The sequence below is a fragment of the Bombus flavifrons genome, chromosome 5 (genome assembly GCF_040668555.2).
Source record: "Bombus flavifrons isolate JBK064 chromosome 5, iyBomFlav1_principal, whole genome shotgun sequence".
NCBI classification, from domain to species: Eukaryota; Metazoa; Arthropoda; class Insecta; order Hymenoptera; family Apidae; genus Bombus; species Bombus flavifrons.
Genome location: NC_138446.1, coordinates 8,602,301 through 8,630,109, shown reverse-complemented (window position 1 = coordinate 8,630,109; position 27,809 = coordinate 8,602,301). Strand labels below are relative to the sequence as shown.

At 38.6% G+C, this 27,809-nt stretch overlaps 2 protein-coding genes across 6 annotated transcripts in view; one reads left to right on the top strand and one right to left on the bottom strand.

The window, feature by feature from the left end:
* LOC138179749 (monocarboxylate transporter 10) overlaps positions 1 to 27,809 on the bottom strand; it is a 327,517-nt gene that overhangs the window by 109,613 nt on the left and 190,095 nt on the right. For all 5 annotated transcript variants that reach the window (XM_069112849.1, XM_069112848.1, XM_069112847.1 and 2 more), the window contains one exon: positions 436 to 935. In XM_069112849.1, coding sequence (XP_068968950.1) covers positions 436 to 606 — 171 coding nt within the window. In that variant the 5' untranslated portion in view covers positions 607 to 935. The remainder of the gene's footprint in view (positions 1 to 435; positions 936 to 27,809) is intronic.
* LOC138179799 (uncharacterized) lies at positions 18,361 to 18,705 on the top strand. The gene has a single exon (XM_069112941.1). The coding sequence runs from the start codon at positions 18,361 to 18,363 to the stop codon at positions 18,703 to 18,705; it is 345 nt and encodes a 114-aa protein (XP_068969042.1).

The window sequence follows — 27,809 nt, the reverse complement described above, 5'->3', positions numbered from 1 at the left end:
GTAGGTTAAGGAGTTAACTACTAATGAAAAGAAGACATTCAACTATCGAAAAACTTTTTTTTTTCAATGAAACGTGTTTTTAACAAATAAGAAATCGTCTTTGGCACATTCTCGCGTCCATCTTTCATTATTCAGCAACCTGAAAATCTTCTGAACATTTTCACGATTATTACAGATTCTAATGCCAATTGCTCAACTAATAGCCAGCTATTGAAAAACGATGTTCCTTGGATAAATAAAACAAAAGATAGCTGGTCGAAAACCGATAGCTGAAAAAGGGGTAGAGCTTGCAAAACGGTCCACTAAAACTTTAATGTCGGACTTAATCCACGAATTTGCTTATAACCTGACGCGTTCTCCGGATACGATCACCCTAACGATGATAATCCAACGACACGAAAACGACGGGATTTTTCTTTTTTTTTTTTTAAATACCTGCATAGAATGCTGGGATCGGAGCGATCTTATCGAGCCAGCTGGGTGAAGGGAGGGCACGCTACCGCCGAAGTTCATCGCGGAATTCCTACAGCCGCCCGGGGTGGACCAACCCCCGCGCACGCTGGCCGAAGTCCACCCCATAGCGCTGCCGCAATCGTCCACCAGCATTTTCACAGCGGACCGGGCATCTCACTGATCCTCTTTCGTCGACTCGACGACCTGCAATTCCCTGGATTTCACTCGTCGTCTTGCTGCTCTATCGGCGGAAGCTTGCGTAGTTCTAAAACTATTCTTCGAAATGATTGTCCTCGATGTTATTCTTCAATGTAATTCCTATTTTCCCGTGATTGTCGTTAATCTGAGGGACGCTGGTGATCGACCACGTGGAGATTGAGATTGAAATTGAGATTGGTCGGAGAACGACGGTGGTACGGTGGTTGTTCGCGAAACTCATCTTTCGTTGCTGAGGATTCAATCGTCTCGATTCAGGCGTGGATCTGCAAGCAGAAAATATGAAACGTGGGTGAAATAGAGAATTGGTGAGCGCTGGCTGTCGATTAGAACTGTAATTAAGCGGATGGGAATGGCGAGAGAGGTAGCAGAGGTGAAATGGGACGCGGATTAAAACTGTACTTTACTCGATGAGGATTCCAACGGAACGATGAGAGATAAGAATTTTACTATGTTCGATTTCTTTTTCTATATATCGTTGAGCTTTTCGTGCAACGTTAAAGATATCCTATAGCAGATATAGAATAGAATATTCAAGATTCGCGTATATTATTTTTCTCATCTACGGTTTACTCATCTATGGCTTCACGAAATCACCAAATTACGTTACGAATTATGGTAGGAATAAAAGGGCTATTTAAGGTTCACTTTTTTTGTAGGATATTAAGGAGAAGTGTGTGTTAGGGATGAAGTCATTTTATCTTTTTATGGCATGATTCGAATGACGTTATATGTTACGACAGCATTTAAGATTCTCCTTTCTTGTAGAACGTTATACCACATTTGTCAATTTGACTTGAGAGAAGATTTTAGATGATCTCAGTTTGTTTAAAATAATAAAACAATCTTGACCAACACGGAAGAAGAGAGTTTACGCTGACAAGAAAGAAGCTGAAGCTATTAAACGCCAGCTAAGATGAATTACCAAGTGTCCAAGCGAGCGGAACAACTTTACTAAAAGCACTCTCCGCCTCGATATCACCGCAATTTACGTTCTCATAATCAGAATTAATCCGCAATTAATCCCGTGTCCCGTGCAAATAATCTCAACTACTGGACAACGGGGCAGAGTGGTGGAAAAAGGTAAAGCAAAGCGTAGACCGCGAATAAAACAATTCGGAATGAGTTTCCTCGCCGGTCTAGAGACGAAACGAACTGTGATTTACATCTGGAATACCTGTCGTCATGGTTAACCGATTTGTATGCAAACGCGGATTAATCCGCGTGCTACGACTGTCTTCTATCACCAAGCGCCGATTATTACGCGCGCTGCGACTGCTTTTTTTTTATTTCCATTTTAATCTAAACAATTTTTTTTTAAATAAATAATTTTTACCTTTTTCCTCTGTTATAAAGAACGCAAGATGCGATGTTTGCGAAGTAACATTGTCTACCAATCGTTTTGAACGGTAAATTTTCAATAAACTCCATGAAGAAATCGGATGTCATTTACTGTATCTACGACAGACCGCGCGCGGTGGTAGGGACCAGACGCCAGTTGAATGCCGCTGATGCATTCAACTGTCCTCTTAAGTAGGGCCATGATGCAAATGGGTTAAAAAGTTTAATCCGCGTCATATGCATAAATAAGCGGACCGACGATATGAATCCGGTTCGACCTGTCTGTTCAGGGCGCGGTAATATATTACGCAATCGTTGCGTACTTATCCAGCCAAGCCAAACTATCACCAATATTTAAATTGTTTTTTTATCAATAGGTACAAAGTTTACTTCAGGTTTTTTTTTTATAAAAATGAATGGCACATTAACCGGTCATTCGCTGAATATTCAAAAAGTGAACGAGGTTCGTGAAAAGAAGGGATTGCACGTGTTCACGTGTTGATACGTTTATGGTAGGTGAATTGAAAATGATGAATATTGATATCCTAGGTGAATATAAAAATTACGGTTACAGAATCTTTTTAACAAGCTGAGTTAATTTTTTTATGGGAAACTGTAACATGCATATATTGAACGTGAATATTTCGTTTACTTATATGGAACGTAAAATATAATAATCTATAATATTATTACAGCGTGAGACGAGTTATATTTAAGGCAATCGTTAATAAATAATGTTTAGACACAGAAATTTAAAGAATATCGACGCAGTCTCTTGATTCTTTTCAGCAGTTTAGGACGATGGATCAAACTATCGGTAGAAACACCGATTTTTCTTTGTAAAATTCTGTTATGAATTTGTAAAAAGAAAACACGATTCTTCATACAGTGTTTTCGTAAACTATAAGAGGATAAAAATTGAAAGAAATTACCATATCAAATTCTCGGAATAATTATTTAGAATCGACTCTTGTACCGGTTTTATAACAATAGAAACCTCAAGTTTCAATGAAAACGATTTATTGTATATTTTTCATTATTTATTTTTATTTTATAGCTATTGAATGACAATTAAGATATAATCTTCGAGTCTAACGTTCAAATACATCATTTCACCGAACAGTTCAATAAGTTTCAAAGACTTTGATCAAAATTCAAACTTGACAAGTCCTGGATGCTTCTTTTCGATGCAAATATAATTCAATAAACGTAGCGCGATTTATTATACATCGATATGCGTACGCAATGGATCACGTTCGTACGGAAGTTCAAGTTACATACTTCCAGTTTTTCCATTAACGCGCTGCGAATTCACACGCAAATGGAAAGTTTATTCCAACAGATATAACAGGATTTTACAGGAAAATTTGGTCTCTGCTCGATACTTTTCCTCGTTAGCATACACAAAATACGTAGTTTAACATAAATGATCTCCGCTTACGAATACGAGAACAAAGTTATGCGATTATCCGACCAGCGTGTACCACGAATAGTTGGAATAATTAAGGTTTTATACTAGTTGGAAACAATACCGTTGTAATACACACGAGAGTCAGCCATTTCGTATTATTTCACGAAAGTTTCTTTATCGATCCATCCTTTTTCCAGGCCGAAAATTTACGACTTCCGACGTTGATCCGATGACCGGCCGTTTCGTAAACTCGATACTCGCGCGGTTTCACGGTCGCGACTGTGTGCGCAACTTCCGCAATAAGAAGGACCGTACCGGAAACAAATGGCGGATTTGTATGCGCCGCCAGCGCTACAACCTATATATTTCAATTTTACCGGTGCTACGTTGCGGAGGAACCTCGTTGCAGAATGCAAAAGCATGCCGGGGCCGTAAATCTTTTTACAAAACGCTTTTTAATCGAAACACTTTGCGCAAACCCGCCAGCCTCGCCCGTGCCGGAAGTTAGCTTTCCGGCGGTAAGAATTGTTGGGACCAAGTTTTTAAACGCGGCACGTGATCGGGCAGAAATTTAGCACGAACTTGTTATTAACAGACCGCAGATTTTTACGCAACATGCGTACCGTGCATCTAATATGCGACTATTGGGTTGTCCGGGAAGTGTTTTTCTTTTACAGACACGTCTTTTACAACAACGCGTCTTTATACAAACGTGAAACCTAAACTGTCGAACGTTGTGATCTTTAGTTTGATAGAACAAAATGGATTATACGTAATTGGATAAAATAATATAAAATGGAAAATTTTAGATAGCGAGGATTAGATAGAATATTCTAATTAAGAATTATACTTAGGATTATGAAATATTTTTATCAAACTGTATAAATAATTTCTTTGGCTAAATATTAGGTTGTCCGAAAAGTTCCTTTCGTTTCATAAGGTGATAATAGATGAACTACGATTTCTGTTTTATATTATTTTATTGAAGTAGGTATGATCCATTTCGTTCTATTTCTATTATTAGGTTCGTGCATAATTCAATAAACTAATGTAAAACAAAAAACATTGTGCGTTCATTATTTCCTTATAAAACGAAAGAAACTTTTCGGACGACCTAACATAAGTAAAATGTTCCTAAAATATTTATTATAATATTTAGTACATAATTTAGTTATGTTCACAGAGATATAAAAATGTATGAAAGTCTACGGTTTGATCTTTGCTAGATGTTTAGTCTGCTCGGATATCGAAAATTGTTTAATTAATTCTCCGAGTTGCAGGCGTTGTAAATTGTAGATGTTCGTGCAAATTTATTATAATTATTAATATATTAAAGATTTGTTTTGCTCTTTAGATAAACTATTTCCTTTGTATATTTATGTACATTCCTTGTGATAATATATGAACAATAGTAATCTGGTTAGAAAAATGTGACTTTGTGACACTGAAATTTATGTTTCATATTTATTATTATACACTTGGTGTGTTAATTACTGAAATATGTTCGATTCATTCTCTGTGTTAAAAATATTACAAGAATATGTTTCCTAAGGTTATATTAAGTTAATTTTATTTAGTCAATTTGTTAGTTAATCTCATTCTGAGATTTACGTGATAACTACATAATTAATAAAAATGATTAATAATAATAATAAATTGATACATCCAAGTTGCAGTAAATGTGCGAGCAAAGAAACATGTTATTTTCTCCTATCATAAAAATTCCTGCTTGTGAGAGTTAGATTGATTAAACGTTAATCCTGTTACGTCTTTGACTTGTTTTCAACTCAATCATGTTTTTACGTTGTAAGAAAGTTTCTTAAGTCCGAAGGAAATATAAAAGAGCCATTGTATACGCGTTTTCTCGTTTTAATTTTATGTTAAAGTTTCTCTTGAAACGATAAAAGTCTTGTTGCTTGCTGAAACGCGAGAAAGATTGGACCATAAAAATTCGAAGGAAGGGGAAATTGTCTCAGAAAACTCTTCTGTCGCGAATGATGATTAAACTTGTTATTCATAAATCTTTCCGTCACAAGTTAGTTAAATATAAATTTAATTTAAGAAAACATCTCCGACACGCGGGGGAAAACTCAGACGTTCGAATCTCATTTCTCATTTCAAGAAGATTTTCACTCGTAGATCAAAGCTCGGAAAATTCCCTGTAATGTACGTCTTCTTAAATTTACATTTCAATTCCCACCCAGAAATACGAATCTTTGATTAAAATTCCAGTTTGCATTTCGTAAAAGAGTTTCCAAAGTTAATGTCAAAACTTACATTCGTGTTGATTAAAGTTTTCTTTCTGAATACCACTTTTACATCATTCATATCAGATCTTCACAAAACGAAATGATCGAAATCTCAATGGTACTTTCAATGAAAACGTTTTAATTGTTAAAACAATAATATTCACTGTACGTATTTCTCCATTGAAATTGTTCAAACCTCATCGCTTCTCCGAAGTATAATTTTTCGAAAGCTAAATTAACATCACAACTTTCGCACACTTCTACTGCGTCGAATCGAAAAGTTTATAGCTTTATTTAAAAAAAGAAAAAGATAATTCGAATTTAATTTGATTCGAGTTAACATAAAGCGACAGAAAAGTGAAAACAATCAACGAAACTTTGCTCATCGCGTTCTTTTCTTGCGATTTTCACACGTAACCTGCTAATAAATAATAAACTTCTTCTTACAAGAGCGGAATATCCAGAGCACGCACGTCTCTTAAAAAGTTGCGCTTAGTGATTCCACATTTGCATATTCTCTATGGAAACATCGTTCTGTAAGGCGACACTTATGTCTTTCCCACGAGAAATCCCTTCTAATCCTTCTTCCACTCATATCCTCCGGTTGAACCTTTCCCCAGCAAGGCAAACAATCCCTGTTCCATGCAAATCATCATTTACATTCCTTTCTTCGAGAGAAAGACCATCTTTTTTCCCCACTAACGAAAAACCAACCACATCGCACATTTTCCCAAGATCGTCCTTTCTCTCGAAGAAAACTGCGTTAACACTCTGAGGCTTGCGAATGTTTCGCCTGGCCATGAGCCTGACAAAACCTTGTAACGTAGCTCACATCTCACCGAACCATTTCGCTACGTACACCTGCCTGGTGAAATAAATTTCGCGACGCTGTAAGAAAGTGCGAAAATATATCGTTAAATATTAAAAAAGAATATTGAAACGAAATTTCAGTTGCTGTCCGATGGACACGTGAACTGCTATAAAATATGCTACGGTATAACACTTCATTTTTGTCGCATCTCATATCGTGTTCGCGCATTTCTTCTTCAGCGATGTTATCTAAATCATTCATGTCGTTGATAATTGTTTAATTCATCAAGTTTATCGTATTTTTATTGTATTTAAGAAATTCAGTAAGACCCGTGTCATCGACCCACATCGTGGCAGTCGACGTGTTAAACGGAAACCACTGAATGTTAACGCGAGTTTCTATTAAATGGACAAACAAGAAATTATAGATAGCGATAGAGAATCAGTGAATTTCTATTCAGGTTGTACACGTATGTAGAAACCGGTAGAAGGAACGTTTTGATAACTTTCTAATACCTTTTCATTTTCTTTCATTTCTCGTGTAATTAAACTGTAATTGATGTATCATTTCAATTTTATTTATTTATTTAACGTAACGAGCCTGCAATACAGCTCTCACAAACCTTTATTTTTAGCGCGACTCACCTTTGAAAATAGTAAGTTTACACGAACCATTCGAAGGTTACACGAAATGTAATTGCTGTCGAGGATTGATTGACAAGCATTTCAAAATTGACTCGATATAGGTACGAGAGCTGAGAGAAGCCAGACAAAAATAGTAACTCTCACGTAAATTCTAACCAAATCTACTTTGTACTGTACATCCGACGATTCACGATGAGCAAAACTATCCTAATGAACAGATAATCCACTCTCATAGTTTAATATTTAAGGTAACCCACAATTTCACACAGAAGCAGTTCGTAACCGGTTAAATGCTTCGCCACCTAAATTTATAATAGTATGGTATATAGTGTAGGATCTTTACTACAATTAGTTTATTTACAACAAATGGATTGAACAGATGTTGATTAAACAGGAAACGATGGTTGTTTAACGTGAACTAATCACAATAACGTATTATAATTAAGACAACTAGGTAGTTAATTTGGAACTCTCGTCACCACGGATCCAACGCTCTCTCTCACGCGGACCACACTCTCTCGACAACTTAATTTGCACTCTCTGATTTTTCAACTAACACTGACTGTTAATTCCACTTTTTCCCTTAACAACACTTTGTCTTTTGTCTTAGCCCCACCAAGATTGTGGCCAGGATCACCCAGACCTTTTCCGCGAAACTATTCGATTGAAGGACCGACGATACCTTGTTAAGCCTGTCGGCAGTTTGGCTTTCTCGCGACATTGTTTATAATTCGCCCGATATCTCTTAGACCCTTCGTCCACGATACTACAATACGTTAAATGTTACGTCGGGCGACATTCTACCTAGACCAGGAACCAGATGTCCGCTCACCCTTACTGCGTACCCTCAATAGTCTTAAGGACCCATTAAAAATCTCAGGAATTTTCTAGCTAAGGTCCTTCAGACCGAACAAACATCTCTTTACTGAATCGTTTCTAAAGCTTATTGTTTACTACGGGACGATACGGGAAAGTTAGTTTTTCTCACGTATGATACTTCACACTAGCAACTTTCTATCGAGGGCGGCTAAGACCCTTCCTAGTCCACCAAACTTCTTTCATCCAATCAGAAGCAATGTCTACCGCCCTCACTTTCCTAACCAAAATTGTCATCAACAAATCCGATGGTCCCTTGCGTTAGACACACCCATCACTAGCTTTCCTCCGACACAGCATCGTCACTTTACTTTACTTATTCTTCATCGTTAGAATAGCCAACATGTCATTACCGGGTTTCTATCCTTAAATCAATCACTTACTTATCATAGCTTATACATACGCATCAGCGTAATTATCTGCCTTAGAAAGTTGTTGGAATAAACATTAATTTATACCTGTTAATTCAGTGTAAACTCAATTAAACCACTCCTATTATCGTAATAGAAATCAGGGGATCGATCAGTTCGTGGCGTCGATTATCTAATCGTAAGGGGAATTTACGACTCCCGTTGACGTGCTTTCTCGCGATCGCGTCTCTCTGCAAATGGTCGAATAAACAGTAAATATGCCAAATAAACATCATTTATACTATAGAACCAGTCTCAACCAATCTACACATCCCATGCGATCACGAACAACCCTAAGTAGCTTATTTTTCACATTTTTTTCCAGTACAGTCCACATTTCCTCAGACGTAACTCTAACAATTGAAACCCGAGAGAATCATAAAATATACCCATAAAGTTTATATCACAGAGCATCAAATAGCTGCGGCATTCATTTCGACGAGCCAGTGTACACCGCCACCGGTGTTCATTACTCCTATAGCAACCGGAAGTCGGGTATTAGAGTGGTCCAGAGACCAGCTAGAAAGAGGTAAGTTGACACAGGCTTGGGACTTGGGATCGTGGAACGTGGATGGCCAGTCGTAGGGCCGGATAATCCGACTAGATTGAATCCATCGTTGTCGAACGTGTCACGAAGCTCGTGCAATCGTGTGTGCGCGCCATTTTAACCCTTAAAGTGCCGACGTTGTGCCGATGCTTATTTTAGTTGCAACTATTTTAACATTTTGACTGCCACGCCGAAATCACATGTTTCGCTCAGCACGTTACGGGAGTATTTTTATTATTCAAAGCATATAATGGCAAAATAATAATAAATTGATGATGTAAGGCAACATTCTTGCCCAATGGACCGTTTACCTTATTGGTGGTCAAGGGTGATCACCGTGGCGCCTGGGTAACAGTTGATAGCGACATATTATAACGAGTTTATTTCAACAAACCATTCGCATTTGTTATTTCGTCGTAAGCAGAACGTGCAGAGTATATTGTTGAAACGTGTAGAAGATATTAGTAAACAGTATTTGCTCATTCTATATACAGGGTGGTTGATAACTGGTGGTACAAGCGGAAAAGGGGTGATTCTACGCGAAAAAAGAAATCGAAAATATGGAATAAAAATTTTTCGTTTGAGGCTTCGTTTTCGAGAAAATCGACTTTGAATTTTCGGTTGGTACGCGTGCACTTTATCACGACTCGTTATAACGGATCTCACTGTAGATCGTTGTCTCGATGGAAAAATTAAAAAAAAAAATTTTATTCTATATTTTCGACTTATTTTTTCGCGTAGAATCACCCCCTTTCCGCTTGTACCACCAGTTACCAACCACCCTGTATAATAGTAAGGTACGTTCATACTTCTAACTTCAATTATATGATTATAAAGCAGCATTTACGATTATTTTCTAAACTGTGTTTATAATAATATTCGTAGATTACCCCTCAAAGATATGGATGCAAACACAGTGCACCGTTAGATGCAATATTTGTCCTCATTCTTTTTTTATTGATGTTCTAATAAAAATGTTTAATTGTTCAATGGGGCACTTTTTATTTCAAAGTATCTTCTATTTATCGGTTACATTCAAAATGCCCTAATTGTCAATTTTCATACAATCTTTACAATCGTAAGAAGTTGAAGCGCTCCTGTCACCAATGACCACCGTGGCGTCACAGAAGAAACTTATGTTGGATCGTCGAGTAGGTCTTTTCTTCCACCAATTACAAACTTTATTCCAACACCTTGCGATGATACAATTAAACGAAACGTCCGGTGTTCTGTTCGATAATCTTCTGTCAGTTAGTGTGTGGCGTTTAGCGTGTGTAAAATTGTTTCCGTGCAGAAACGAGACTGCAGAAGGGTTTAAGTCTTATCCGACGAGCCAATATTTTAATCTCACTTTCGCTTTAGTCGGTTAAGAGGCTTACAATGATCCGGGAATATTTTTAGCATAAAGTTGAACTGAAAAATCGCGTACATCAATTACGATATTTGCTTACTTTCGATAGAGATTGATTTTAACGACAGAGAAATACAATGCAGATAAAAATGGGCCAAAGTTGAGGGGAAATTCGTGAGTGAATTTTAAGATGTTGAAGCTTAGCTCGTCCAAGTAATCCTGCTTTGCCATAAATGAAAATTTTCTGTTGCGAATAACGTACGGACCAGTTCAACATTCGTATCTTTGATCTCGAGATAACAACATACACAACGTGTGTAGTAACAAAAAAAAAAAAAAAAACAAAAGAAAGCTTGTAAAATAAGAAGTATAAAAAGAAGTTTTAATCTAACAAAGCGGATTTATATTTAATAAGAGCAACGAATAAATATAAAATTGGATTGATCATTAAATTCTTTTGTCTTTCGCTAACGTATGCACTCCGTGAAATGTTATAAAAGTTATTTGATGAATTTCTTTATTCATTATTTTTGATAGAACAGACATAAGTTACTTCTCGATTACGCAGATTTTATTTTAAAAAAATTATCAAAATTCATAATGTATCAATACTCAGCTTTCTCTTATGCGCCATTGTGTACCAACTTTATTTTTAGACAACAATTTCAGCGCTTGGCCATCGAAGGATCTCCTTGTGTAGGAGCTGGCCATATCCGATTCTACAGGGAAACTTTCTTCGGAAGCGTGCGCCGACTGCTGAACGTCGAACAAGACACGTTTTATCGTTACTAACCAACCTCTTGGTGACCTTCCATTGGGGATGAGGGTGGAGGCGAGTGTCACACAGGAAGTTGAAGCGAAAGCTACGTGCTTCGAACAGCTTCAAACAGCTTCCAGCAACAACCCGTGCTTCCGTCGGTCACGCGTCGCCACGCTTCGTGCGGAGACGCTTCTCGCGTGATTGTTTTGCAAATCGTTGCAAATGTCGAGGCGTGGTGGTGGTTGTCCGAGCGGAAATTGCAAGAACGTTGACTAATGCTGCGAGTTTGAAAGCGCTGCTACTGGACATCTTTTACGGTGTTGTTGTCTGAGAGCATGAATTTGGCAAGTTGATGATTGCGCTTCTTGAAAGGTTTCCTTTGAAAGCGTTTCGGAGTAGAATTTGGAAAATTCAAGGATGAAAGATTTTTATGCGGCTACTTTGTGAGGATTGCTACGTTCAAAAACCGACAAATCGCGTAGATCACTCGTTCAATTGTGAAATACAATAAATATAAAAAGTTCTATACATAGACTGTTCATTGTCCTCGCAAACTTTTTCGGTGTTCTTTTTCTTGTAGAAGAAAATCTGCAGGAACAATTTTCTTTTAATGTTATTCCAAGCAAAATTCAAAGCATTTCTTGTCCGGAGAAAATCTTTTTCTATATATCGAGCTTTAAAAAATTGCGCTGTTAGATGAGAGAAATTTTAATAGAAATTCCTTGCGAAAATTGCTACGTTAGAAGATCGGACATGCAGATTATTTATTTCGTTTGCGAAATATACAGCACGAATTTCGTATTTATTTCTTCAATATCCGACTCCGTAAAGTACATGCTTCATTAAAAGGAATAATAAATCTCGTTCGGACTATTCGACTTACAAAATCCTAGATGAAAAGTTCTTTTAGAAATTGCAAAAATTACCAAATTTAGAACACCGTTGGAAGGTCGTATACGTAGGTTACTAATTTCGTGTTTGTAAAGAATGTATATGATAAAAATTTCGTATCGTCTTATTCAACATCCGAGTATGCGAAATACATTCATCATCGAGAAGAAGAATATTCTGTTCGTATTATTTGGCCCATAAACTTCTCTAATCTGTGCGCAATATCTCGCGGTGAAGTGTATTATAGAGAACAGTGATCGATTTATCGGTAAAACGTCAAACAAAGTTAAATATCCCTCGTCGATCGAAGGATGAAATACCGAAATCGCGGTATCAGCATCATGCCTTGAACTTCCGTTCGAAGCATTCTCCATTTTTGTCTTCCAGAATCCCTCTAAATCCAGAAATAAAAGAGATTCCATTTCAATTTCTTCCCCAGTCAGATTGGATTCCGGCTTAACGAGCGTTTCTTTCCTTTTTCTTTCTTTCTTCTTTTTTCATCGAAGTTTCGATGGTTTCTTGGTCCCTTTTCCACCATTCGTAGGTCGATAATTATCACCAATCGACCTTGATGGCGGCTATTCGATCGCTGCAATTAGCAGCGAAACGATAGCCATACGAAACACTGCAGTAGCTTCAAAGGAATTCAAATTGAAACACAAACAGCTGGTTTTTATTGCTCATTTATGCTGTTGGACTGTGCAATAAGCTCGTTCAGATTTCTCTAACTCCAATTTGAACCATTCAAAAGCCATACTGATCGACACTGAAAAGCAAAGGAAAGTACCAGGCCTGTAAGTATGAAACCGGAATTTGCCTATAGATGGCCCTAGCTGATAATGTAGTTATCACTAAACTGCGTCATTGATGCCAAAAGTCTTTGTTGACATCTCACAAACATTTTCGACTCAGAACAATACAAGTTTCATACAACAGCATAGTTTGTAATAGCGTTGAACATGTCAAATTTTGTGCCTGGAAACTACGATTTGCGGACAGCACTGATTTTCTGTTACCATTTGAAGAAAACTGCTGCAGAATCGCATCGAATGCTTGTCGAAGCTTACGGTGAGCATGCTCTTGGTAAATCACAGTGCTTTGAGTGGTTTAAAAAATTCAGAAGTGGCAATTTTGACGTGAGGAACGAAGAACGTGGAAGACCACCGAAAAAGTTTCAAGACAGCGAATTGCAAGCATTGTTGGATGAGGATGACGCTCAAACGCAATAACAACTCGCTGATCAATTAAACGTGACACAAGAAGCCGTCTCCATACGTTTGAAAGCCATGGGAAAGATCCAGAAGGTGGGAAAATGGGTTCCACATGAACTGAATGAAAGACAGCAGGAAAACCGAAAAACCACTTGCGAAATGCTGCTCGCCAGATACAAAAGAAAGTCATTTCTCCACCGAATTGTGACTGGCGATGAAAAGTGGATATATTTTGAGAATTCTAAGCGTACAAGATCATGGGTAGCTCCAGGCTAACCACCGATATCGACTACAAGACCAAATTACTATGGACGGAAGACAATGCTCTGTGTTTGGTGGGATCAGAAGGGTGTGATCTATTATGAGCTGTTAAAACCTGGCGAAACCGTTAATACTGAGCGCTACCGACAACAAATGATCGATTTAAATCAAGCTTTGCGTGAAAAACGACCAGAATATCAAAAAAGGCAACACAAAGTAATTTTGCTTCATGATAATGCACCATCACATACAGCAAAACCGGTCAAGGAAACGATCCAAGCGTTCAGTTGGGAAATACTTTCGCACACGGCTTACTCACCAGACTTGGCTCCGTTCGATTACTATTTATTTGCATCGATGGGACACGCACTTTCTGACCAGCACTTCGCTTCTTACGAAAATGTACGAAAATGGCTCGATGACTGGTTTGCCTCAAAAGAGCGACAGTTTTTTTGGCGTGGCATCCACCAATTGCCAGACAGGTGGGAAAAATGTATAGCTAGCGATGGGCAATACTTCGAATAAAATATTTTTAATCATTTTCATACAATAAATGTGTATTTTCTATACAAAAATTCCGGTTTCATATTTACATTTCTGGTATACCGAATGTTACAATTTTCCAAGAATTTCGTATGTCTACGTACTGTAGCTATCTCACGTAAATTTGTATAATATTCGAATGACAAACGAACTAATATTATGTTGCATTTAATATTAACAAATATTTTATCACTTGTCTTTTTAGTTCTTTAATGCGTTTAATTATAGTTAAAAAATAAATACATCACTTTAGGAAACGTATCATTATGTGCATGGGGATTTTTATAAGATTTTTATTACATCTGCGTCTGTTTCGATTTTAAACGCGTTGTAAAAAGCTTCCTTTGAGCTTCCTTTTTTTACAACACGAAGGCAAGCAATCAAAAGGTTTCCCCTTTTGCAACGGAAGTTCATTGAAATTCACTGTAATCGTGGACAAATGCTAACTCTGTAACGAGACTCGAGCCTCGAACAATTTTCAGTGCTAAGCAACGTCTCTATTCAATGTACCGCGATGCACAATCATGCGACTTAATTATTTCAGACATCTCCAGACTCTAACGAGATTCATCCGGATATTTCTATACACAGATACTATACTATTCCAAACGCAGCATCCATTGATTTTTTCTTACCTGATGACGTTACTTCTCTTTATTATATTTCATATTTTTTATGTTTTATTCAATTGAAGTTCACGAGAGTTGACGCTGAAAAATAGCAAACTAGATCTTGCCAAATAAATTCTCTTTTATAGTTCGATTTCTTTCACATTTATCTTTGCATTCTACGGATTTCAGCGTGCGCCTTACCCAAAGCCTCCGGCGAAAACCAGGATTAGGCAAATCTAACGTCGATCATCAGCAAATCCTATGACACATATGTTAACTTAGATCTTTTCGATCGAGAGTAATCTTGAGTCATAGAGTTCGTATTCAAGACATCGGTCCTTGTCTTTTCCTATTTTTCTATTCGGTTGGCAACTAAGTGATTGCGGTAGTTGAAATGGAAAAGTAAAAGGGAGAACGATCGAAACCGCGATTGGAGAAGGACTTGTGATAGTGATACGACTTTGTAAGTGTCATAAAACGAGTGTAGCGGCACGCGAACAGGACAATTCAAATCCTGTTGTAGTTTTGCTTCGGAGTATCAAGACCGTTAGATCACAAGTATTGTAAGGAATAATGAACTTCGAACAAAACAATGTCGCCGCTACATACAACCGTCAAACACAGTCGAGTTCAAATTTTCCGGCTGTCCCCCGACCAATATAAATAAACAGACGCAGTCACGACAGATAGAATTCATTGTACAGAGTTAAAGAATACGGACGCATAAACAAGCATCACGGTGATCTACGAAGTTTCTCTGAGTGTTATCGGGTATTTATTTCGAGTCATACAATTTGTACCTGCGGACTTCTAAATTGTCAAAAATAAATGATTTATTTTGGAAATATATTACAACGGATTGCGACGGCAATAATTCGATTTCATTATTTCACTACACCGGAACTAGACCAATCCTCCACACGAGGAAAAACAATCCGGCGAAATGATTTATGGTGTTATAACGTGTTTGGAATAATCGGTTTAAGTAAAGTAAAATTGTTAGTGGAATTTGTACGTTGTTTCGAAACTTATTCGAAACGTATCATTTTCGTATGTTAAAAGATACGAAAATTGTAAACGATGAAAGAAATATATAATTACTATTTATTGAATTAATTATTCATTATAAATATAAAGATGTACAAAATCTAATGAAATTCATGACGAATGGTCTTGTAAATTTCTCTAGACATTTCTTATAGTCAGACAAGTTTCCGCGTACTTTTCTACAGTGACGTACGAGTATACATTCGTTTGGAATAATATTTATTCCAAGATAAATTACAACGTAGAATATATTAAATGTATACGATTAATTGACGAATATAATTTTCCATGGAAAGAATAAGAAGTTAGAAAAATCTACCGAATGTCCAGCACAGGACAAATTGTAAAGTACAAATTAGATAATTAAAAAAAAGAATAAGAAATAGATACCACTAAATCAAAGGAATAAGTTTGGAAGAAAGTAGATATTCCAACGATAATTGTATTGGGTTGGCAACTAAGTGATTGCGTATTTTGTCAATACCACCTAATGACAAAATCCGCAATCACTTAGTTGCCAATCGATAGTTTCAGAAATTTCAGAAAGTGACGAGGCCTGCACAGGACCGCACAGAATAATCCATAAAAATAAACATAAAGCTCTGGCGCTTTTCGCTTGGGTACTTGGTTCTTACGTGCAGGTCACGGTAGAAATAGCGGATTGAAGATAAATTGATAATAATAATAATAATAATTCTCAGTGAAAATATTCCGCATATATTCTCCAACGACTCCTATCACGACGATTTACCACAGCTTACCACAGCTATCGCGACGCGTATATTCCATGGTTTATCGATCACTTTACTATTCATACAAATTCTATCACTTCCGCATTATCAATATTTGGATTAGAGAGATCTGTACGACAGAGTGAGTCATAGAGTTAAGGAATTATTATTCTTAGCGTATAATTTTTATTTGAAGTAAACAAACATAATTTAATTTTTCCGCAATTTAATTCCAACACTGTCGAGTCTTTTATCTCGTAGTTTTCTTCTAAACTAACGTTATATATGCGTGTATCGTAATCAAATAAATCTTCGGATAATTCGTGATAATTCGTGAGCTCAGAAGCAATTAAATAACAACGTCCACTTAGCAGATAATGTCACTGTTAGTTGGCGAAAAAAACTACGGATAAACGACATTCTCAACAACCGAGAATAAACGTCTATCGAGAGAAATGGACGAGGCAGACAGGTTTTAGGTCTCACGGCAGCTCGCTCCGAAACTGTCAGCCGGAGAAGTTTAAATGGTCGAACGATGAATACCGGAGAACCGCGACTCGCTGTTGTTTCGTTCGTTAAATTAATTCACACGACAGTTTGAAGCAATGCTTTATTGTTGTTTGTCCGACATCGTTGTTTCTCATTAACCGTTTTTACTACAGTTTCACGAGGTTGATAAGTTGCTCGATTCCTTTTTCATTGAGAAATAAGATGGAAAAGTGGAAAAAGTATAACGTCTATTTTGACGTTATACTATGGAGTTTGATGTATGTATTTATGAGAAACTTTAAAGTTGCAAAAACGCACAGAATGTATTTAATATGGAAAATTATATTATAAAATACCCAGTTGCTATCACTTTAACTTACGTTTTCATAGCTCAACTGGTATCGCTGCAGCGGAATATTTATTTCTCAAGTGTCGTATTTCATTTGAGGTTTTGTATCTAACGCGATGAAAGGGTTAACGGTAATGTTTCTTGGATAAAAGCATACAATAATACACGAAAACATGTAAACTATGTGTACATATTCAATATTAAATTATGTAAATTATTACGCGAAGTTAATATACAGAAGAGATCTCTATTAAACTCTCACTTCTTCGTTTGCGTAACAGTGTCGTAAGAAAGTAAAGCATAAAAATCCTAACATAATTTTCACAGCTTCAAAATGTAGCTTCACATTCTTAAAAACTTGAACACAAAAAGATGTCGCCAATCGATCGTGTAAAAGAAGTTCTCAGAGTTTAGGGGATTAAACCACTCGTCACTTTCTTCCTCCATCGTTGAATGTTGCTCCACTTTATCGTCGCGACAATTATTCCGCGTCGAACACAGCGAACCGGTTAAAGCACCGGAAACTTACCTCGATCGTTCTTCTTTTCCTTCTACCGAAAGTGAAATTTGTTTCGCGACAGAATTCACCCGAGAGATGAGACTGGCGGTTTGCAAAGTTGAAAGTGGAAAGATTTGTATCACCGCTGTTCCGAGGTTAAACTGACGGTTATTCGTCGAGTGAAAAATTTTGAGAAACGTGTTACGAGGTATCTGAGATGACTTCAAATAGACGTTGTTTAGGAGGTTGGGTAAAGCGCCCAAGGTCCCCACCACTGACGGCAGATATGGATCCGGCATTTCTGGAAGAGGTCATTCGCACACTATTCCCGCCACAGGAGGACAGCCCGGGACAGCCGCGCACTACCACGACTTGGATAGTGGAGTGGAGGGAGGAACTAGGGGTTGCGGAGGAGGAGATGCTGGATGCAACGAAGAAGATGGCCCCCCGCAACGTGGCGCCGGGCCCGAACGGAGTCCCGGGACGGATATGGGCGGAGACGATGGCGGTCATGGCCCCCAGACTACGTCACCTATTTACAAGGTGTCTGAGGGAGGGAGTATACCCTCAGATATGGTGCACGACTAGGTTGGTCCTGCTTCGGAAGGAGGGACGATCGACAGACTCACCGTTCGCATATCGTCCGGTATGCCTACTGGATGAAGTGGGAAAGCTCTTCGAAAGAGTCATTGCCGCCCGTCTGGAGGCCCACATGTCAAGGCGAGTGCCCGGTTGGCACGAAAGCCAGTACGGCTTCCTCGGGTTGCTCGACGATGGATGCGGTGAACCGGGTACGAGAGATGTCACGGGCCATGGTTTCCCGGGGTGGGGTAGCGCTGGCAGTCTCTTTAGACATAGTCAATGCATTCAAGACCATACCCTGGGGCGGGATATTAGAGACCCTTGAATTTTTCGAGGTACCGCCCTATATCATTCGTGTCATACGGGCCTATCTGAGCGACAGATGGGTCGGCTACACCGGCAAAGATGCAGAAGGGCGGTAGCCTGTTGAGCGCGGAGTTCCGCAGGGTTTGGTTTTGGTCCGATTCTGTGGATCATCGGATACGACGCGGTGCTTCGTTGGCCTATACCCCCAGACTCAGGCATGGTGTGTTACGCGGACAACACATTGGTCTTGGCTGGAGGACGCTGATGGCACGAGACGCCGCGCCACGGAGAGCTTGCCGCCGCTTGCGTGATACGGGCTATACGAAGCCAGCCAAGTCGGAAGCCATATAGTTTTATGACTACCGACGTAGGGGGACTCCTCCGCCCGACCTGTGTTTGGACATAAGCGGAGAGGAGGTTGAGGTAGGACCTCAGATGAAATACATGGGCCTCACCATCGACAGTCGATGGACGTTCGGCCCGCACTTCGAATATCGGGCCGAATATCGGTGGGGCAGAAGTCGGAGTGTATCGACTGTATGAGGAAGTGATCCGTTCTCGGGTCCTGTACGGGGCACCGGTGTGGGCAGAGGATCTGATGAAAAGTCGACGCAGTCTACTCTTGCTGAGGAGGCTTCATAGGACGACCGCCATCAGGACAGGATACCGGACGATATCATATGCGTCGGCGACTGTCCTGGCGGCTTCTCCTCCTTTCGAGCTCCAGGCCTTAGCGCTCCGACGGGTGTACCATCAACTGCAGGATCTGTGCTCGGGCGGAGATACGCCCTCTGCCGGCCGGTCGGTCCGCGACGTCCGGGGGAGGCAAGGCTCGAGACTTGGCAACGGTGGCGCATTCAGCTCGTCGCCGAGGATACGGTGCGGCCTCATCGGGCCGTTGGAGCGGTCCTACCGAACTGGGAGGCACTGGAGAGATCGTGGCGGGCTCCCGCTGACGTACAGGATGACGCAGGTGCTCACCGGGCACGGAGCACTCGGGGAGTTAGTATGGTTAGGACTAGTACATGCCACCACTGCAAGAAAGAGGAAGACACGGCACAGCACACGCTGGAGTTCTGCCCGACGTGGGGGGAACCGCGCCGAGAGAGGAAGGGTGAGAGGATAACATCCATCGAGAATGCCGTCACGCCGAAGAGAGTCTGGTCTCCTCTTCGGACTTGTACAACGGCCCAGGCAGCTTGGCGTTAGGAGGAGTGGTCCCTCCTAACTGCCCAATCAACCAAGGATGACTCCCGATTACACCATCAAGGAGAAGACGAAGGAGTGCTCCAGCAATAATACGAAAAGATGGTCCCAGGGCTCTCCTACCAATCGTCAGGATGATCACCGTGGAGGTTTTAGCCGGTACGAATCCGGCACTACCCGGCGCCCTCTCCCCGGAGGGCGCGAGGCGCCTATGAAGGTTTCCTCCACGCAAAAAAAGGCGGTTGGGCAAAATGATGGACCGTTCGAGTTGTACCCCTGTTATGAAGGTACTTCGCGGCATTAAAAGCAAGTTCGCTCACGAATTACCCGGCAAACTTGCCGACAGTGATTTAGATGGCCGAGTTATTTGCTGAGGATAAAGGAACACAGTTTTATCGAACGCGTGACTTGTCTAGGATATTGGCGATTCTTCATTGATTCCTTGACACGGTAACTGTCGATTTAATGTATAAAGTTTTCAGTGTCTTGAATCGTTATTAGTAGACACTAGAAGCTAATCTACATATACAAGCACAGAAGAAGTAACTATATTACTTATCCCTTTAACACGTTTACTGTTGCGTCACCCATATTCGGGTGACAGCAAAGTTTCTGATAGGGCTGCGTCAGCCATATTCAGCTGGCGCATACTTGTCTACTTGCAAAGGATCGTCGTAGGTATTTGAAAAGATATTCCACAGGAAGTAATAAAACTATTGAATTGCTATACAAGTAATACGAAAATGATTTACTAAGAAAATTATTTAGAATGTAAAACTTTGAAGCATTCTATACAAAGCTGAGTTTGGTCGGGACAATTTGGACAATAAGTTGTTGTTTTCTTTAAATTCTCCCGTGCTTCTTCCGGAATCATTTTTCCGAACGACGACATTATGCTAACTCCGTCGAAGACGATGATTTTTTGTATTTTCAGACAACCCTAATAATTTTGCGGCTAATAATTCTTTAAATCTTCTAATATTTACATTCTTCCTTGTCGCAATTTTCTAATACAAGTAAGTTTATTATTTCGTCATCAACGAACAGCTGAAACACATCATATGGTTTGACATTGCCAAGTAATTGCCTAATGAGGCCGTCTGTCTCGGGAAAAGGAAATGACTTCTGCCAACCACTAAATTCATTCCGTTCACCAAATTAAATTGTGCTTTTCTCGGTATCATCAGTTCTTCTTTTTTCCTCGATGACCAATTGTTCTAAAATCTCGTCAACAGTATGCTCATTACATTCAGTATCACTACGATTGCACTTATCAATATCCGGATCAGAATTAGACGATGTAATTTATATTTCTATTTCTAGGAAATCTGATTTCTTCCTCATTGCTACTATCCGAATTTGTGTAAGCCTCGTAAAAGCTTTCTTTTTCACTGTTATTTAACTCACTAAGAAATAAGTTTTCCATTTCTCTTTTCGACATTGTAACGAATTAGGGCATAGATTTTAAATTATCTAAAATATCGGTGGCAGTACCTAGCAGAGTACGCTTGGTACAGCGGCACTCGTGGCCTGGAGGAGATTTCATCGAAAACATGCGCGACAGTCAACGTGTTTATGGTGCTCGGTTGGATCGACTAATATTGTAAAAAATATACGAAGTCATTTAAAAAATTCAAAGCTACCTTGATATCTCAGAATATATAAGATATTTGAAGATAAAACTAGACGCATTTGACGAGTCCCATAGAACGCGACACAATTCATTCAAGACGTTTTTCGATAAAACCAATAACCAATCAGCTATTTTGCAACTAATCTACATATATCAGCAGAGAAGAGCTAGCTATATTACTTATCATTTTAATGATGCCCGACTGGACTAATGTTGTAAACAATATACGGCACCATTTAAAAAATTGAAAGCTACCTTGATATCTCAGAATATGAAAGATATTTGAAGATAAAACTAGACGCATTCGACGAGTCTCTTGAAACGCGACATATAATTTATTTAAATTGTTTTTTGGTAAAACCAATAGGTAACAAAATATTAGCTTTCAGATAATATTTGTTATTGGCTCATCTCGCGTAACATTAACGATTAAGAAATACGATTAAGTGAGAAACGAGGAACTCAGTATGTCGCAAACCAGCCTGCCAAGTTTCATTTATTCGTCTCTCTGAACAACATTGGAAACCGTGCTGTCGCCGGAGCAACAACCCTAAACAACTGGTGTGCAGTCGCTGGCAGGAAATTCAAAAATTTCAGTCAGCCATCGGCGAGTGCACGTAGTTTTGCAGAGTGTGGAACGATTAGTCGTGGATTCGCGAGCGTGTCGCTCGCAGCGTATGCATTCTCTGTTGTAAAACGTGTACGGTACATACACCGCGATGCTGCATCGACGTCGCAATGAAAAGCGGCCTGCGTAACAATGTTCTGTGCTTTCAGCGGCGCCGTTGAAACGGGCGGAGAGGAGGGAAAGGCGCGAAAGCTGCCGTGGATGGGAAAATTTTCTCTCCTTTTCTGCCTTTGCCCGTGCGTGCACGGTGGATGAGATCAATAACACACCACCAAGTGAAATCATCAAGACCTTACGACGTGCACTTGTACGCCGTTAACTCGCTCAGCGAACAGACAACTCACGTCTTCAGCTTCAGCTTCTTTTAGAACACACTTGGTTCTAAACTTGCTCACCGTTTTCCCCTCATCGCGTTTGATATTCCAATTACCATCGTTCGGTTCGTAACGAATTTCACGGTAGCGCTGCAAAACCGTGTAACGTTTATGCGTCAAAGGCGTTGAAATAATGCAACGAAACCGCTACTCTTTAACACGTTGACTGTCACGACACCCGTATTCGGGTGTCAGCAAAGTTTCTGGTAGGGCCGCGTAACCCGTATTCGGGTGTCGCTTATTTGACTGCTTGCGAAGGATCGTCGTAGGTGTTTGAAAAGATATTCCAGAGGAAATAATAGAAATATTGAATTGTTATAAAAGTAATACGAAAATGATTTATTAAAAAAGAAAATTATTTAGAATGTAAATAATTTTTTTTATGTAAATGCTTTAAAGCATTATATACATAGCTGAGGTTGGTCGGAGCAATTTGGACAATAAGTTGTTGTTTTCTTTAAATTCTTTTGTGTCTTTGTTCGGTCCATTCAACGTCTTTTATTTGCATAACATGGTTTGGCATGCGGGTCTAATAATGCTTCTTCCGGAATTATGCTGAGACTCCGTTGAAGACAAGGATTTTTTGTATTTTCAGACAACCCTAATAGTTTTGCAGCTAACTCTCTAAATATTCTTGTAGGAAGTGTGATTGCTGCCAGGTGAAAAGAGAATTCGCGTTTCGTCCCGCGACTACCGGTGGACTCGTCAGTAAGGCTATGCCCGGTAGTCCCTGCCTTAGACATAGAGGGAGTCTCGCTAGGTGCGGTATTTGTATCGTGACACCGTATATTCGACCGCTAGCGAGACAGACAGACTCGTTGTCGTCGTAGTAGCCCTCTGGTGTTGGCGGTTGGTACCCGCGGATCGCCCGGGAGGTGTTACGACAGCGTTGATGCCTCGACCTGTCGGCGTTTTGTTGATACCGATCCGCCACATTCTAATATTTATATTCTTCCTTGTTGCAATTTTGTACAAAGCGTTCACAACAGAAATTCCCAGAAGGAGTTAAATGCCAAGTTTTCTGTACCATTTGATCCCTTTTCTAATTGTGGTGGTATGAGAAACCATTTGGTCGGAATAATCTATACCACACTTTCCTTCATTATATTCAGCAACAGCTAGTGGTTTTAATATTGCGAGCAAACGAAACGAGAGATCATTCTTAAGACCACCACTTGAGCAATTCGGATTACTAAAATATCGGTGGGAGTACCTAGCAGAGAACGCTTGGTACTGCGGACCTGACGGAGATTTCCTTGAAAAGATGCGTGGCAACCAACGTGTTAACATAGATATAACCCAGACTTAATGTTTAAATGTAAGATTTTTTTCGCGTAGATTCAGAATATTTTTGATTTAGCTGTTTATGCGCCACAGAATCACAGTGAGATAGTTGTAGGCGAAATCATAAAGAAGATCACTTAATTTGACTCGTTTATCAGAATCGTAAATTCTCGTCCGACGTAATTAACATCAGTCGATTTCTCTATCTCCATTAAGATAACAGATATATTCGAATGGAACCTGACACAAGGTTTTGAAGTTTTAATGTGACTGTATATTTCACAAAGAACACCTTCGAAGACTGAGCGTGCCGATGAATGTTAAATGTACACGGAACGATGTTGTTTTACTGCGTTTTTTGAGCGAAGAGTCGACTGTGGAGAAGATGAAAACGAAAGGTCGAAGTACTTAAAACATAAGACAAGCAGATTCGTCAGTTGCAATTTTCGGTAAGAAAATAGGGCCAGCGGTCATCGCTGCTAATTGACAAAAAAAAGCTGGTAAACAAGATGAGAACTGACTGCTCTTCAATTAACGGTTACTCGCATTATTACGGAACGCATGACGGGGAAATCTCGCGTATTTCAGCGTTTAAAGGTTACCGTTAATCGACTCAAGGAGCGTGGAGGCTTAAATCTAGAATTAACGAATGCATCGTAAAACTAAATGATTCGACGACAAGCATTAAGTCTTATGACTGGCAGATGGAATCAGTGCACATAGAGATTAATTTTCCACACGACAGTAACAATTCTTTGGACATTATTGCTGTTCCGATGGATCTGTTAAGGAAAGTGTAAACAGAGAAATCAAACTAAAAACAGTCGTATGACAGCTGTAGAAAGTTAAAAACTGTTATCTTCGAAAGGTCATTATGGATGATGATATGAACGAGTGTGTGATGAGTGGATCGTGTAATGGAATAACAGACGTAATTCAAACTTATTTATATTCTATATAATATATTAATATATTCTGCGTAGATATATACAGTTATTTGTCAACAGATAAAGATTAAAAATAACACGATGCGATGAGGCAAAGTTAACAAATTATCCCTCTACGATCTTCAGCACGCAAATCAATAATTCGAGAATGTTTTAATCTGCAAAATATTATGCGTTTAGGCGTTAATTTTGTATTCGTATTAAATTATTTCTTTACGATTTTACGATGTTTACTAATCCACAATTTTTTAATTTATATACGTCCCTGAAAAAATGATGCATATTTTATATATATATGCGTGTCGGAGACGAAAGGGCATCGGGGCCTTTCTTTTGGAATTTTTGGGAAAAATCCCCAATACTTTAGCCTAGACTATTTATTATAGCTGTACATAAATAATAAAACTTAGAAGTAGTTGTTATGATTCAATCCGATTATGTTTGCCCGAGATTTGTGACAGTGGGCTTGGGCTGAACGTCGCCACGGTCACGGGATGGACGTTTTTACCTAACAGAGAGGAGCCAATATCATGGGACACACGTTGTATTAACAATCAAACCCCGGGCGGGAGCAACATCGCCGCTAAGCAGGACTGCCTAGCAACGGCGGCTGGAATTTTGTTGGTATCCCTGGCCAATATGCAACGAACAAACGCGATCGTAAGGAGAGGAAAGTTTCCATCAGTCTTCTATTCTTGCGATCACCTTGGAGAGTTTTCGTCTTTACGTGCAGTAATATACCGGCCGTCACAGCAAACGTTACTTTGTGCTTCAAAATATATGCTACGTTTAACAAAGAGTTACCCCGTTGACCGTGGATACGTTATCGAACCTAAGAACATTGTCATTAACATCTCGAGTGTCTAATCACCACGGTTATTTGTCAAACTCTGTAAAAATCATATTTATACCAGTAAATATAATCCCTATCGTACAACAACGATGGCTAGTGCGAATGAAGATTCGATACACGCCCCTAAATCTAACGCTAACCCGACATATACATGTAGATTAAACAATTATGGATTAATTATCTACGAATCACAAAGTCGTGAAGAGATAATTTAGAAGCGCATAATCTTTTGCATGTAAATTAAAACATTTTCGAAATACTGATTTGCGTGCTGCAAGATGGTAGAGAGATAATTTTTTAAATCCGCCTCATTGTCTTGTGTTATTTTTATTTCTCATCTGGAAGAAGAGTTTGTTGGCAAATGACTATGTACATCTACAGGACTAATTATCCTGAACACACGATACATTATTCATCTTGATAATTGTGTAGTACAATTTCTGAAATACAGAATTATTTCATAAAATAATATCGACGATATTACAAATCTGGTGAAATCAAGGTCTCTGATGTATTTGATTGAATTTGATGATATAGAATGTGAATGGCCATTATTTTACATATTTATGATCATTAACGGCGTTTTTAAGACTTTGCCAGAACAAGTGGAAGAATATAAAAAATTATTAAAAGAACGAATGTACAAAGATATTAATGGAGATCCTGTAACACCTATGTGTTACTAGGTGCCTGAGGATAGGTTAGAACCAGAAAGAAATGATCCTGGTAGTACATATCGAGTACCAAGTGCTGAAGGAAGAGGACTGAAAAGTTCTACAGATACAGAACTTGGACCCATGTATTTGTGGAATCAAGCTATGTTTATAATTGCTCAACTACTCACTGCTGGTTTATTACATATTAATGAATTAGACCCAATTAGACGTTATCTTCCTTCATACAACAGACCACGAAAAGCTGCAAGGTATTCAGCTTTTCAAGCAAAACCGAGTATTATCGATATTGTTTCACTATATTTGATATTTTTAGTACAAATGATTTCTTCGGGATTGCAAATTATATATACTCAAGATGAAGTAGCATAAAATAATATCACGTAATATCAAAAACTAGTAGTTTCCAGTTTCATGGATGAATAAACAGTTACTATACTGTATAAAACGATTCGATGATAATATATAATCCTAGGTCGTTTAATCAAATATGGAAATGTAATAAAACTATTACCATCGTATAAATATTCAATCTTTATAATAATTGGTGATGAAATTCTAAGTACCTACTCTTGGAAGATTGATGCATTAAAGACAAGCTTCGTTTGACAGGTTTCAAAGGGTGAAGATTTTAGTCGTTGAAAATCGCAAGGTGCTCGTGTCTAACATAATTAATTACAATTTCGAGCATGCACGTATCTCAGTAATCGCGAGACGCTAATTTAGTATAACAGGTAAGTAAATTACTTACTTACATACCTGTAAAATATTAGGTCGTGCGAAAAGTTTCTCTCGTTTTATAAGGAAATAATGGATGCACAAACATTTTCCGTTTTATATTATTTTATCCAATTACGTATGATCCGTTTTGTTCTATCAAATTAAAGATCATAACGTTCGACAGATTAGGTTTCATGTTCGTATAAAGATGCGTTGTTGTAAAACACGTGTCTGTAAAAGAAAGACACTTTCCGGACAACCTAATACTTAGATAGCGTATTTGCCTTATAGATATCTCGATATATCATGCGCACAGTTTTATTTTATCATTCACGAAGGATGTGTCGAATAAATGAAAACACGAGTGAATAAATCTTTCAAAGAAAAAAATTAAACTTTGATGAGCGAATAAACTATTCCATCTTGTTAAACGTTAGTTATTTCAAAATATTTGATTTTCGAATTTAAAAGTTCGAAACTCTGGATTTAGGAGAACTCGTGAAGAAGTGAAAAAAATTCGAGAATTTAATCGTTTGAGTTCAGAGCTACGAAGATTTGAAATATCGACGATTCGTAAATCCAAAATCTAAAAATCATGAAATCAGGAAGATCTGGAATTTGTAAGTTATTTCAAAATTCTTTATGTAAGAAGACAGTTCAAATTCCTTCGGTATCATAGAACTGATCGTGACAACGATAATTTCGTAGAAAGAATAATTTAGTTAATAACGTTAGTCAGCCTGCATCGATTTCTTTTGAAATATTATTTATATACACATTTAAAAATGTTTTAAAATAATTATTTCGCGTTCAATTACATTTTATAAAATTTTAGTTTCAAACTGTGTTTTCTTGCCTTAATTTATTTATACACTACCGATAGATAGTTTGCAATAGAATT

Bases quoted from the DNA above. Each gene is read 5' to 3' on its own strand.
- LOC138179799 (XM_069112941.1), top strand. From the start codon at position 18,361: ATGAAGTGGGAAAGCTCTTCGAAAGAGTCATTGCCGCCCGTCTGGAGG.